Source organism: Thunnus maccoyii, chromosome 5 (genome assembly GCF_910596095.1).
Source record: "Thunnus maccoyii chromosome 5, fThuMac1.1, whole genome shotgun sequence".
NCBI classification, from domain to species: Eukaryota; Metazoa; Chordata; class Actinopteri; order Scombriformes; family Scombridae; genus Thunnus; species Thunnus maccoyii.
Window position 1 is genome coordinate 29937677 of NC_056537.1, and position 14829 is coordinate 29952505.

At 41.2% G+C, this 14829-nt stretch overlaps 1 protein-coding gene across 1 annotated transcript; it reads right to left on the reverse strand.

The window, feature by feature from the left end:
* Positions 1-27: 27 nt before the first annotated feature.
* On the reverse strand, positions 28-14488 carry ano10b (anoctamin 10b). Its single transcript, XM_042410692.1, has 16 exons — positions 14347-14488; positions 14178-14245; positions 11283-11554; positions 9623-9796; positions 7506-7643; positions 6613-6729; positions 6088-6204; positions 4923-5252; positions 4518-4700; positions 4344-4399; positions 4179-4253; positions 2584-2748; positions 2296-2487; positions 2057-2194; positions 1843-1959; positions 28-1756 (listed from the first exon to the last, which is right to left on the reverse strand). Exons 3-16 carry the CDS (start codon positions 11545-11547, stop codon positions 1733-1735), a joined length of 2091 nt encoding a protein of 696 aa, XP_042266626.1. The 5' UTR covers positions 11548-11554; positions 14178-14245; positions 14347-14488; the 3' UTR covers positions 28-1732.
* Between the last annotated feature and the right edge of the window lie 341 nt (positions 14489-14829).

The following is a 14829-nucleotide window of genomic DNA, read 5'->3' on the forward strand; positions in this document are numbered from 1 at the left end:
TCTGAAAGTGTAGACATGACAACCAGACAGTTTTCCTTTGTGAATTTATTGGACAACCAGCAAACATTGTCAACTCTGTTTCTAACCTGAAATCCTGATCCTAGGACCAGGTAGGACCCCTCAGATCAGAGCACACACACAGACTCACACACACACACACACAGGTTTATGATTAGCGTCAAGAGTGTACATGTGCAGCTGCAGCCAGCTGAGGAAGTCTCACAACCTATGTGATATAGTCCTTTGCAGCCACCAGTGCCTGAAAAGCTGCATGAGGAATGGAATAGAAAGGGTATGGTGCCTCCTGGTGGCTGGAAAAAATACTACCTTCTAAAATCAATAATTTATATAATGAACAATACACCATTATTTCATGGAAGAAATGGTGGACTTCCCCAGTGCACTCATCTACACATTTGTGTATGAAGTCAAATCTACCAGCAGTGAAGAGTGAACACTTGTGATATTTAGTATTTGACTATAAGATGAATTAGTGGTTGCAGCACAATAAATTCAAGCAGTTGTTTTTAGAGGCACACAACAAATTGAGGAGTGAGTAAAGACTAAAATACACCCATAAAAAAATAATACATTTCTAATAGCAAAGCACTAGCGGTTCTTTGGTTGCTACCCATCACTCTCAACGCAAATTGTACATCTTGGCACAGCATTTCCCTCATGCTACACGTCATTTGAGGAACCTCAAGCCATAGCCATACTGTGATTACATAATAAAAAACAGTATCACTGTATCACCAATGCACCTACAAATAAAGATACAAGTGCAACATTGCCCACTTTTGGTTCAATTAGACACAACTTATAAAGGGTCAAATAGGACAAGAGTATGATTTTTGACATGTTAGCATTAACACTTACATCACGTTTAAGCTGATGGTATAAGTTTTAACATCAGTGCCTACAGACAGAGAGAAAGACAAAAAGATTTGTTTTTTTAAACTAAATCTGCAATAATTTACTTTTTGGCCACTAAACCAAAACAAGGAACTGAAAGAAGCTAAAAAGCCCCGTAGAGCTGAGAACTGCACTGTTGGGTGATATTTCTCTGTGGGCTCATCACTTTGAGCAACACATATAAAAATGTTGAATAGAGAAGCTTTAATGACTGATTTTCTATTATTCGGGCGGCTGTTTTTCTAATGATAATCACTCTAATGATGACACTATTCTCTCATTATGAATCCTGATCACTAACTGTAGCTTATCACCAAGTTGGAGCACTGAGCAATAAATAAAGCAGATAAAACTGGAACATTTTGTCAAGTGTTCTGTGTAGGCCTTTGACCCTGCCAGTGACATCAATACTCCTTCCTGTCTGTCCCTTACTAAATATGTAATACAACTCTTCACCTATTTACTGTCCCTTCATTAGATCTGCACAAATAACCCTCCTTTATCATTAACATAATATTTTAAAGGGCATCTGTATACATAACATTTGCCGTCTAATACTGAAAAAAAACAACACTTTTTAGCTGCTGTTTGAATTGCACTTGCAGTGTATGTATGATATAAAGGTGCATTTCAGAGTGTTTACATTGCAGAAGCACCATGTGACTTAGTGAGAGTAGCAGAAATCTTATTGTCAGCACTTTAAAAGGTGGAGTATAAGGGCACAGCAGTATGCATCATGGACCCTGCAAGGCTCAGTGGTACTGTATCTTCTGGTTGTAGCAGCTGTACAGCACCACCTCCACAATCTGAAATGCAATCAGGACTCTTCAGAAAGCAGCTTCTGAAAGGAAAGAAAGAAAAGTTGTCACGCAGATGAAGTAGAAAACCAAAATACTATGTAATGAAGTGAATGTTGAGGATGTTAACCTGCTGTCTCAGGGCCTGCATGGATGTGTACTCTATATGTTCTTTCTTTTTCCTGATCCAGTCCGGTTCATCAGGGATCAAGGCAGCCAAAACCACTTTGATCAAGATCAGCACATGCTGCAAAAACACACACAGTTAAAAAGTGTCAAGAAAAAACACACAGATGCGATTATTTAACTCTCACTAGTGACCTCTCCATTTCCTTCATTCGTACCTCCACCAAAACAGCCAACAGCAGAAAGTTTGTGCTGCTCATCCCGCCCTCCTGACACAGCTCTCGCACCCGTGGTGACAGTATCAGTAGCCAGCAGTTAGACACAACGGAGACAAAACTCAGGACCTGAAAAGCTAACTGAAACACAAGACAATGGCACAAGCTGTTTACTCATAATTGGTGAGTGGTGACACACTGAGTGCGTCTCAATTCTGTTGTGCGTTGTGTTTTCTGCTGACCTGCCACACGCCCATGTTAGCCACAGGGGGGGAAAATGGTTTGCGGAAAAGATTGCAGATCTTGTAAGCGTCCGATCGGATCTCCGTGAGGTTGTTGATGAGCAGCAGCACGGCCGTCAGAGGATACACACAGGAGAAAAGACTCAAATACCCAAACTGCACCAAGAGCTCGATGTACTCCCCAAACAGGCCCTGTGATAAAACATGAAGCTGTCATACACTGCCAAACTGCATTTTCAACCCTCATTTTGATGTGCAGCTTCAGTAAATCTTTAAAACTGTACACACAGGGAAAACAGGCGAGGTGATTTGGTTCCTGAATTTGTCCTCCTGCGGGTCATCTTCTCTCTCTCTCCTACGGGGGGCGTTGACGAGCCGGTCCACCAGGAAGGGTATGACCACCTCTGTCACCTGGTTCACGAGCTGGCTCACTATCAGCAAAGAGGCCAGACGCTTCACAGAGACAGAGAGATTATGTATGTGATTAATATGGGATTGTATAGTCACCCACTGTCATTCACTCACTTGTTGGGTCACATTTCAAGTTTGCACTCTTTGTGAAAGGGACACTCCACCAATTTTACAAGTGAAGATCCGGTTACTAATTATGACTCCGTACTCATAATGAGATAGCCTGACTCAATGCCTCTGAATCACCGCCCACATCTCAAATTTGTTCAGCAATTTAAAAAGGTCTGGTGTTGTGTGCATGACTGTTTCCAGCGGGGTTAAGTATGGGAATGTCATCTTCCTACATAGCTACCAAGCTACACCCATGAAAAATAGCAACAGAAAAATGGTGATGAAGTGTGGACAAGAATGACGTAGCTGTACAAGTTGTAAGTTGACTTACAAAAATAAAACCCTACTAATGATGCTTCCTGCAAGAAATCCACATGTACGAAGGCTGAATGAGGTGAAATGAAATGATAATTCACTTTGTTAATAAGGCTGGCACTGCTCACTCTTCGGAAACAGCTGTAAAGTTAGTAAGTCTTCTTCAAAGAGAACATAACATGCACATTCACAGGTCTATATTTTTATTCTGGGGCTCTACTTGAATATCTTTGCATGATTTACAGTTCAAAAAACTCCTGATTTAACTCCTGGCTATTTATGCAGCCCCTCAGTTCAGCCTCTGTCTGAAACAGGCTGTTTTAGCTCCTGTCTCTTTAAGACCCCCTTCCCGACTTCACTCTGTTCTGATTGGCTAGTTCCTGGAAGCTACTCCTAAGCAGATTTCCACTGGCTCCAGAGGCAACATAAACAAACAATGAAACAAACTATAGTCATTGGATTTCACTACTTTTTCTCGTTCTTAAAATATAAACTTCGAGCCCAAATCCCATCTGAAATATGTGAGTGGACAACACAAACAGGCCTTGGTACAACCTTAGTAACAAAGACGCCCTGCCTTTTGACTTGAAGATGGCATTTTTACATGCATTCATCTCAAGTTTTTGGAACTTGAACATTTGACTTGAATTTGAACTGAATGAAAATAACAAAAAGCATGTTATGTGCGCTTTAAAGCTAAAATTTAAGAAAATAACCCTGGTTGATGTCATTATCTCAGCTGGACTTGGAAACATATCTAACATCTCCAACAAGGTGAGTGGAGTTGGTAAGATATAGGCAACGAGTATCTAATAAAACACACTGTCGAGTTGCATTATGCGAGTTGTATATTTTTGGATCTTGACCAACATAAGGGACTAAACGTCAGGATATTTTGGCCTCTGCTGCATCGATTTGCACCATTTCCTATCTGTCTCATGCACGTTGCTCAAGTTTATGGTGCAATACTGAATTGTTGGAGTACCACCTTAAAGACACAACACTTTCCTGAGAGGAGTGGAACAATTGCTGAGCTCAGTTTTTACCTTACGGAGCAAAGACACATCCTGCTTGAAGAAGGCAATGTGGAAGAGCACTGCAAAGTAGTTGAAGAAGGTGAACTGAAGGAAAAGGGAAAAGAGACGAGTAAATTAGCCTGTTGGGTAAAAGGATGTACAGTATAGGCTGATGTTTCAGTAGGGGAAACTTACCACTAAGACTTTGGCTGTTAGATGGTTCTGAAAGGCGGACTCTTCTCTGTGGTTTTCTGAAGGGACACAGTGAGGGTTCATTGGATTTCCATCAGCATTATAAGAAGCATCATTGATATCATTGTATTCATAAAGTCTTCATTCTCCCTCTAGTACCACCTGTTCCTCACTCACCATATTCAGTCAGAGACTTTGCCACTGTCTTGTAAACATTCGCTAGCATGTTTGTATAGACGATGTGAAGCACAGAGGGCATGTAGAGCAAAGTCTGAGTCAGCAGGGAGTCCCAGTCCTGGTGTAGCTGTTTCACCTGGGCCTCCCCCCAGTAGAAACAAACCATACCCAGCACCACCAACCCTGCAGGAGGAAATGTGCCAGGAGAGGAGGGTGAGGAGGGAGGCAGAGCTGAGAAGAGGCTTTGCAATTTTAAAAGGCAGAGCGTACTTTTCTGCATCTAAGTGCTTTTACATGTTTTCACACTTCGGTTGCACTTCATCCTCAACTGACACTCAACGTTACTTCATCTTTTACTTGAGGCATCATAAAAAGCAGCTAATCAGGATTCAATTCGAGCCCTACCTAGAAACATTCCCACCACTGGGACTGACACCAGCGCCATACGGAGGTCTCTCTGCCATTCAGCAAACAGCGGCTCCACGCGACCTGTAACAGGGTTGACCCCAAGATCACCATGGAAACCGGGCCGTGGCTCTGCGAAGCGCTCAGCAAGGTGCAGGGTCCCCCAGCGGTAGGACAGGGAAGAGCTCCGACGCTTCCACAGCTCGATGACCACTGTGGACCACAGCATACTAAACACAGCCTGGATGATGTGACCAGGTCCTGCATCATCATCAGCGATCGTGACCTGTGAGCCCGAGACTGACTCATCCATCTCCTTCTGAACTTCACCTGTGATGAATAAAGAGAAGTGTCTGATTAGTTTGTTTTTTATCTTATAGCTACACTAGACAAGACTTAAATACACAATACATCAGCCTAAACGACAACGTAGAAGTAGCTACTGTAGAAACATGGCAGTACAACATGGTGGCCCCCGTGGAAGAGGACCCGCTTCCTATGTAGATATAAAAGGCTCACTCTAAGTTAACAAAAACACAATTCTTCTTTTCATGGGATTATACACTAATTAAAACATACTTATGAATATTATATTCCATTTCTGCCAAGTCCATTCTGCTACATGCCACTAAATCTTACACACTGGTCCTTTAAAAACAAAAAGTGAACAAGATGATTAATTTGTGATCTCGAGATAATGGTGCAAAATAAAATTGTTGTAACTCCAAGCATTCTTTGCTTCCACAGATAAGAATAGCATCCTTTTTTTAAAATGCCTAACAAGTATTACAGCCTCACAGGCTGCTAGCGTGAAAGACTTTCAGTGTTGTTCCTCTCTTGTCTCTTTGTTAGCTTTTGTTTTACAGCATCACACACCAGCCATATGTTAATGTGCTGTTGACAGTTTACTAATATGAAGTTTTCTGATATTTCAGTAATCAAATTATTGATTCTTTGAAGCTCAAACTGCTGCCTCACCTTGCCATATATGCTGCTAACATTACAAAACTGCCTTGTGCAGATTTAAGATACCTATCAAGATTTGAACAGGTTTCTAATGATGATTTTATATACTAAATACCGCATAAATGCTATGTACTGCATCTGTAAACAAAAATATAAAATAATAATAAATAACAGTGTAAACAGAAATCCAGACACCTACCTGAGAAGTATGTGATGGACAGGCCCAGTATCGCTGGTGGCAGCAGAGACCAGGTGTAGAAATCAAGGAAGCTGAAGTAGAACGCCACTGAGCTTCCAAAATATGCATTGACTGAATCTGGACAAAGCAGCGGGTAGAGGTATCAGGTGTAAGTGCATCCATGGTTCGGGAGTGTATCTATGTTCCCTCAGATTAGTATCTCTGCCAATGAGGTAATGTTTTCTCTCCTGTCTGTCTGACCCTATCCCTAACCCTCTAACCCTAACCCCAACAGCAGGTTATGTGTGTTGTGGAAGGGCTGAGGGAAAATAGGGGGGCTGACCCCCATGGTTCATGTGTCTTACAGTATATAGAGGCAGAAAATAGAAACTGTCACCCACTTTCCACTCCAACACCCACCCAGCCATCTACTGAGAATTCCTCTCAGGGGTGACAGAAGCATCAAAAAATGAGACTTTGTATCTGCTTCTGCATGTGTGTACAATTACGTAGTAGTGTGTGAGTGTTTGGTGCGTTTCCACCCACCCAGTGGCTGAGCCAGCTGATTCCCAGAGTACCAGGCTTCACTGAGATCTTTCAGTTTGTCGTGTTTATGGAGAGGGAAGGTGTCTACAATCACACCAGCTGACCCCAGCTTCTGCCCTGCAAAAGCATTCAGTCACTTTATCACAACAGCCCTCCAACAAACGGTAACTTGAGAACATGAGTGAAGCAGGGACAGTTTTGCAAGCAAGCAATAACTCATCCACACATATACAGACAGTTACATACACCCACACACACACACACACACACACATATACACCACAAACACAGAGGCTGATGCTGAGTGAAGCATTTTCATGATTGAATGTGAAGAGAGAAGAACAGCTGAGGTCAGCAGGGCAGGATGCACATCGTACAGTTTGATACTGGTTGAATGTGGAGACAGCAGTCAACAACAAATATTTACCACGTCTGTTAGTATGTCCCAAAAAAATCTACATCATAATTGATGATTAGATCATTCTAAACTCGGTATATGACCTGGATGGGAGTCTACAACACAAGAGATAAGTGCACTGTAAAAAATGCCTAAACAAAGTTAAAAAGTGTTAATCTCCAGCTTCTGAGTTGTTGTTTGTTTGTCTGTCTTCATCTTTATCTCAAAGCATTAATTAAAAATTTAGAAAATTTAGAGACAAATCAGTAAACAGAAATCCCCCCCACTAGTAGATTCTCTTCACAATGCTCCAATGATAAATGACAATCATTTATCTTGTACGGCTAGTGGTATCTTGTTACTTGTTTTATATATTACATGTTCTTGTGCTGCTTCTATGTTTTGTTAAGCCAATTCTTCACTCTGGTGGATAATAAAGTTGTACTTGATTCTATTCTATTCTATATGGTTGTGAAAAGACAGTGAGAGCACTCACAGATGTTGTCTCGGTGTTGCAGTGTGTAATTGTCAGGCAGGCCAGGTATTCTCAGGTCCCTCTGTGCCCGCAGACCGTCCAGCTCATATTTCACTATGTACTCTCTCTCCGCCAGCGTCAGGAACACCTCCATGTTGTCTGTCACACATGAACAGATACAGATACATGAATAGCCGGCAATGCATGAATACAAGCGCATACAAGAAGAAGAATATGCCATTTCACGGTTTCATTTCTAAAATAAAAACACCTAAAATATTATGCTTGAACTGCTGCACTGCACTGCTCCAGCTTCATTCAACACATTATTAACATCAACCCACACATCGAGTTCACTTGTGAGCAGGAAGAGGAAATTTTAACTCTAATCAGTACTTACATACAACATAATACAACATAATCAGTGGTGAGTAAGCCTCCCACACAGCACAACATGTTGTTAATGAGGAGGTGGATAGAGAGGGAGGTGAAGCATGTCTGAGCAGCAAACCAGGAAAATGGACACAAGGATTGGATGACGGAAATCCCAAACCAATTTAAGACTAAGAAGACACTGTCAATTCAACAGGGACCACCAGAAGCCTCGCTATGGACTCCCTTATGTGGCTGAGCTGTCAGAACATCAGTCCTCAAGTAAGTCACATGTAGTCTGCAGAGGAGCAGTGTATGACATTATATACAACAGCTGTAGGGATCACTACATCACCAGAAGAGTCATGAGCAGAAACAGACAACATCAGTCTGTAAAACACCAGACTAAAACCTGTCACTTCATAGGAGGGTTCAAAGGTCATCGACCAGAAGTCAGTGGATGGACATTCACATCCGACATCAGAGACCATCTCTGAACAGAGGCATCAATTATCATCTCCCCCCTTAAAAAACCCCCTGGTGTCCAAATTCCATATTGTAGTATAACATCTCCATGAGAACTTCATACAATGATGAAGGCCTTGAGAAAACTCCAGAAAAATCAAGTCCACCTACTTGGTTGTGATAAAAATTATTTGTCAAAATGAAAAAATCCCAAAATATATTTAAGGAACACACAACTGGTATGACAACAGCCCTTCTACTCTCCATGCATTTTTTTTGATAATTTGGTCTTAGAGGTTGGAGAAGGTAGAACATCATAATACAATCATGTAAAACCATTATAGTAGATTAAGCTCCTTTCTTAAGTCCTGTCTTGCCAGATGGTCTGAGAAACAAATTTCTGAGTTAGAAAGATTTAGAATTGTATGAATTTAAAGCATAACATGGTTTTCGGTTCCCAGGAATGCTTTCACTTGAGACAGCATTTGTTTATTTTAGTGTGATTTTACTAAGATAATGCTATTTTAACCATCATAATAAGCATAATATTGGTAAAAAAAAATGTATTATGAAAATATTATAATTGTTAATCCAGCCAGGAACCTTTATTGCATCTCTCTCCTTTGTTTCCTTTCATTCTTTCATCAAAATAGGTACAGTAGGTTTGTGCACATACACAATATGATACATATGCACAGTAACACATCAGACACTGTCATGTGAAAAACTAAATGTCACCTTTCTTTTTATGACCCGATAAAAACAGTTTTGTTTTCAAATAATTCTATTGGGTGTTTGAATAGTTTATTTTGCTTGTAAGACATTTTCTCAACCTTCCTCTTTTAACCTTTATCTGAACAATTCAAAAACACCAAATTTAGAGATACATAGTTCTTACACTGCAGTAAGGATGCTCTTTGAACACAGACAAGGAATGGAAAAATACAACATAACTGAACTTTGTACTATGTGCACCTGCTGTGTGTACCTACTGTTTGTATATGACAAAAGCCTTCATTTTATGGCTAAGCAACAGGATGCTACTTTTAGATAAGAAGGACACGTACAACTATGAAAATATGACATAGTTACACAATAAGTAATCTATTATCTTTATAGACATACCTGTTTACTGAAATTCTAATACAAAAAAATAGTAACTTGGACAATAAAATCTTAACTATTGCCCTTTTAATATGATGAAACCTTTATGTGATCATAATTATTTGATGTAATTTGTGTTGTAAATGTTGCATTAGAGCACAAACATACAGTACAGACCCTGTCTCATGTTGCTGTACCTGAATCTTTAAAGTGTTCTCTGTCATGGTAGGAGAAGGCCTCCATGTCCCCGTTGCAGTAAGTCTTACATAGACCCAACTCTTCGGTGGCTCGTAGTAACGTACAGCGCGGGGCAGAGACCACAATGATGTCACCACTGGCGTCCTCACCTGAGTGGGCCAGTAATGCTGCACCTGGGGTGGCACAGAGAGAGGATATATTGAAACTCTTACTTTCTAATCTATGACCAAAAGAGAGGAAATGAGGAATCTCTTCATTGACTGTATGGAGAGGAGGAACAATTACAATGATCAAAAACTGTTTCAGTGTAGATATGGACAGACATATCCTTTAAACATCGAGCTGGTCACATTCCTTCAATAGGAAGAAACATTTTTTCAGTGGTTGATAGAGAATCCAAACGCACAGGCAGTATGGCAGTATGGCAGGATGGGATTTGAGCTTGATGATGGCAGCTGACAAAGTTACTTGATGGGGTTTTACATGATTTGGTTGGAAATCCTGCAAATTGCTGCAAAAATAGGGAGCTTGGTCTGTCGTAACTGGATTAAGCTTAACATGTTAATGTGACTATCAACTATACAAAAAGAGATGCATGTCGTTATCTGTAGAAGCAGGAGTGCTAAATAATGGTGGTTGTTATCGCCAAAGCAATGATAATGTAAGAGGGGGAACCCAAGAGTAAGACTATACAGTATTATGGTCAAAACAAAAAGTAAACAAAAATGTATATTTGATGCAAAAACACCAGACAAATCTAAGACGACTAGGCTAGGCACAGGACTGCACACAGATAAATTACTAGGTGTGCATTTGGTCAAGGAGTGGTTGTGGACAAATGAAGGTGAGAAAAGAAGAGGGGTGGTTGTGAAGGTGGTTTAGCAAAGAGATAAAGTAGGAAAAGAGGCAACAGAACGTAACTTGTCAAACTCTGCACACACATCATTCTGTACAGTGAAGCTCATCCAAGTGAAGCAACAATAAGCATATTTGGAAATCTTTAGGGGGCTCCCACTACTTGCTCCAATAGACGTTTCCACTTAAAGGTTGTTGAAATCATCTTATTCCACACTGTCTGGTAGTATCCTGTATATCCTTCATTGGCTTTTTCTATCTCTTGAATGAAGTTATATTTACACCAAGTGAACTTTTCAGAACCATGTTTTTATGGCTGCACCGTTCCACCAAATGGAAATATTCGACATAAATGTCTTGTGCATCATTTTATACACATTCCCCAAAATTCAAATATATTTGGTATAAAAGCAAACTAGCAATTGAGTCTAATTATTAGGCTAAAAATGAATGATCCATACATAAAGTAGTCTGAATACTGAAATGATGTGTTTAGCTGCAAAGAAAGACATGCAGACATAACTATGTTCTTCTTTTCAATATATATATAGTCATTCCTGATTAAATGTAAGCCACCTCTGGTTTACACTGACCAAGAACTCATTTTACTAAATTTATCTGCATTGCTAACTGGCATGTAAATGCAAATGCAATCAAATGTTTAAGTACTAGAGACTTTCCAGGCAATGACTCTCTTGTGCAATAGATTTCCAGTATGAGAATGAGAGAAAAGATCATACATTTTTGATCTGCATGTTTTTCTTTGCAAGGTTGCAATCAATGCTCTGCAATCTGAGCCCTCACCTCCATCTTTCTGAGGAGCTCCAATCACTCTGATGAGCCACCTCTTGGTCTCGGGGCGAACTTTCTCCCCAAGCTTCACTACAACCAATGGCTCGACCTGCTCCGACACACAGCAGGGGCAGCTGGCCTTAGTCCAGCCTGGTCCAGTGGCGATAGCGCTTAGTTTTCCCAGAATCTTTCCTCCAGGAGACTTATCCTCTGTCTGCTGGTCTGTGTTACTACTGCTGCTGCCACCTCCACCTTCATCACCACCTGCCTCACTCATGGTGAGACTGGGAAGAAATGATCACAAGAACAACTTTAGTTTGCCATGGTGCAGCTCCATTCTGCCAGTACTGGAGCTTTTATCTTCAGCATCATTGCCATGTCCCAACAGAAAAGATGAGGAGATGTTTTCTTCTCCTGTTACACTGTTGCGCTTTTACTTAACTTTTTACATTTTTTTTTTTACACTTTTTCCATTTGACAATTTAGATTAAAGGTAAAAGACCCAAAGCTGTAACACTCTTAAATGACACTGGTCCTAAAAACTGAAAAATGCTTGCAATGTTATCTAAACATCTACAGAAAAAACACAGTTTTTTGGTGTGTGACAATAACAGTACAATAGAAGATGAAAAATCAAAATGGTGCCATGAGGATAAGAAAAAACTTCATGTTAGCAAGGACTTATCTGCCTGCTCTCAGGACTCTGTGCTGTGCAGTGCTTGTAAACTCCTTCCTGACACACTGCAGTAGGCCTTTTATAATGCATCATTTACATACTTGAGTGCAGTCATACGTTGACAGTTATCAATAATTTTCATTTTTAGTTTCTGCATTTGCATTACCAGCTATTACACTGTAAAGCCATCGGCCTGTTTATGGAACTCATGGTTTGCATGTGAGTCTGAATATGCAGTAGTTTTATGGGATGAATATCATGTCATATTTCGAAACTGAAAAAAAAAAGCTTCAAAAGTTTGAAACTCTGTGTTTGTGCTTCTGCTGCCTGGGTTAGTGGCACCGGGCTGAGGCCGACTCCTACTCTGCCTGTCTCGCACTGCCCCGGGAGGAACGCGACCAGCGACACAAGTTCACTGACTCCGTCTACTCCCTCTATGCTACCCTGGCACTGGCAGTGGAGGATGAGACAGCTCAATCCAAGCCATGGGACAAATACGACAAGGAGGACAAGCGTCACATCTACGAGGAGGAAGACCCTTCATCCCTCTTCAAAGATGACAACAAGTCCGCAACCTGCCTAGCCTGTTCAACTCAACTGCCAGTAGGATAGGGAGCCTGCTGCCACCACAGTCCCTCTCCAAAGTTCCTACCGAGGATTGCACTGCAGGCTTCCTCACCCAGCCACACGAGAAGCCTCGCCCTCGTGTTGTCATCCCTAAGATGGCACCCATTTTCAACTATGTGTAGTGTTAGTTGGCTGCTTGGCCCGACTAGTTGTTCATCTGCCACGGCAGTTGGGTTCAGGGGGCCCCTCTGTCTGTCGTCCTCCCTCAGTGGGTCTGAGGGTGCACTCCACCAGGAGAATACAGTCTGGTGTGAGACCCTCAGACAGGCAGAGCTCGGCCGCTGGACTGCTGTTGTTTCTTGGTTGTGGCTGGGTCAGGACTAGTGTTGGTACAGGCCCAGTTGGGAGTACATCTCATCCCTAATGGCCTTTGCCTTAGATTATAACCATTAGCAAAGCCCGTTAGAGGGTGGAGCACGTACAACATAGAAATCATTGTTACCTGTAACTCCAGTTCTATGAGTACATGCATAGCTCTCTAACCACAAGCGCAGCTGGCCCCAGTTGTTCGTTGCTGAGTTTCATAGGCAGACGAGCAACAAGTGCACTGAGGCTTTATAGGGGGAGGGTGCTGCATGGTAGCTATCTCCCAATGTGGTGGTGAGTGCAAAGATCTTTCTCAGGTGCTGAGGTGGAGGCTTGTAGGGTAAGCCAGTAGGGAAGCTCATTAGAGGGCTCATAAAACTGGCGTTACATTCAGGTAACCACTATATTTGGAGTTTCAGAGTTTCAGACCATAACTGTGAGACAGTGTTACCAGAAATCATGTGACTTCTGTGTCTACAACTGTGTGTGCAGTTCTCTGAAAAGTGGGTGTTGTAAACTCAGCTCTGAAAGAACTGTCTGCAACACAAGTGCAAATTTACATCCACAAAAGTTTTAAAATAATGATTCACATTTTCAAAACTTAAGTTTCAGTGTTTCAAAACTTTTTCCAAACATATGCACACCAGTTTTCAGATTCAATTACAAGGTTTCAAACCTGGGAAACAAACAAATACACTGGTAGAACAGTGACAAATTTGAAACTCTGAAAATGTATTGGAGAAGCACTGTAAAAAGAGTGCTGCAGTTGTGAAGAAGGAAAAGTCAAATACAAAATAATATTTGCAGAGATTTTAATTTTTTTTAAGCATATCAAAAAATTATGCAAGCCTTCAAAACTTAGTGTCAATCTTGCAAAACCATTAAAAAAAAAAAAAAAATCGATTTCAAGCTTTCAAAAACTGAGTTTCAACCTCTCAAAGTTTCAAAATATGACGTATTCATCCCATAATATTTCAGGTATAATTTTCCAGGAATCTGCATGCTGCACTTTTGTCATTCGCACTCTGGCTGTAACTTCAGCTTCTTGCTGCACGCTTAAGATATAAATCTGTTTCAGTTTCTTGAGAGGAAGCTGTGCTAATTCTGGCAGCAGCAGCATATAAAAAACTTCCTCTATTATGATTTGGTTGAAGATATATAGAGATACAGAGACACTCATAGAGTTCAAGAGAGAGACAGAGCGATACCTGACAATGGTTCACTTCCAATTGTTAGAGTTATTAAAAGAGAGACTGACATAAAGGGCAAAGGAGAGGATGAGTCAGGAAATACAATACCTGGCAGGGCGTTGATGAAGAGGATCTTGTCTCCAGTCCTACAGCAGGCCCACAGCCCCTGCAAACTCCTGTTTGAACACACACACATACACAGAGGAACATGAAGACAACATCTATTTAGTTTCCCTGAAAAGAAACCAGGAACAACACACTCACTCTCTACACTTACCCAGACCCAGCGTGTGGATCCTCCCAGCTTTCTATGTATGTGTGTGTATGTATATGTATAGTATGGGTGTGTGTGTGTGTGTGCGTGTGTGACTATAGCAGGAATGCGGAGGAACTTCCCGAGACTGCAGGGTGTGGAGGGTTGTTTGGTTTTTATTCAGGCTCCTCCCTCCTGCCTGTTCTCTGCTTTAGTGCTGCAGCTGCTGCTGCTGCTGCTGCAGCTCAGGGTCCTACTGCTCCACCCGCCCCTGCTGCCCTTTTTGCTGCTGTCAAAAACACACATATACCTGAAGATGGTCGGGGTAACTACACATTGGTGTGAACCTTAGAAAAACTATGAAACTATGAAATATTATTTTATGCTGCATAATTTAGCACAAGGAAAAGTTCACTTGTCAGAATCAAAGCTTTGCAAGCTGCTGTTTTCATCTTTAACATATAAATATACATAAATAAGATCTGTGTGTACTTTATTCCAACAGGT

Bases quoted from the DNA above. Each gene is read 5' to 3' on its own strand.
- ano10b (XM_042410692.1), bottom strand. From the start codon at position 11,547: ATGAGTGAGGCAGGTGGTGATGAAGGTGGAGGTGGCAGCAGCAGTAGT. The intron at 5,253-6,087 runs GTAGGTGTCTGG...TATTCATCACAG, and splicing joins GTCCATCACATACTTCTCAG to GTGAAGTTCAGAAGGAGATG. The intron at 4,701-4,922 runs GTAGGGCTCGAA...TTCCTCCTGCAG, and splicing joins AGTGGTGGGAATGTTTCTAG to GGTTGGTGGTGCTGGGTATG.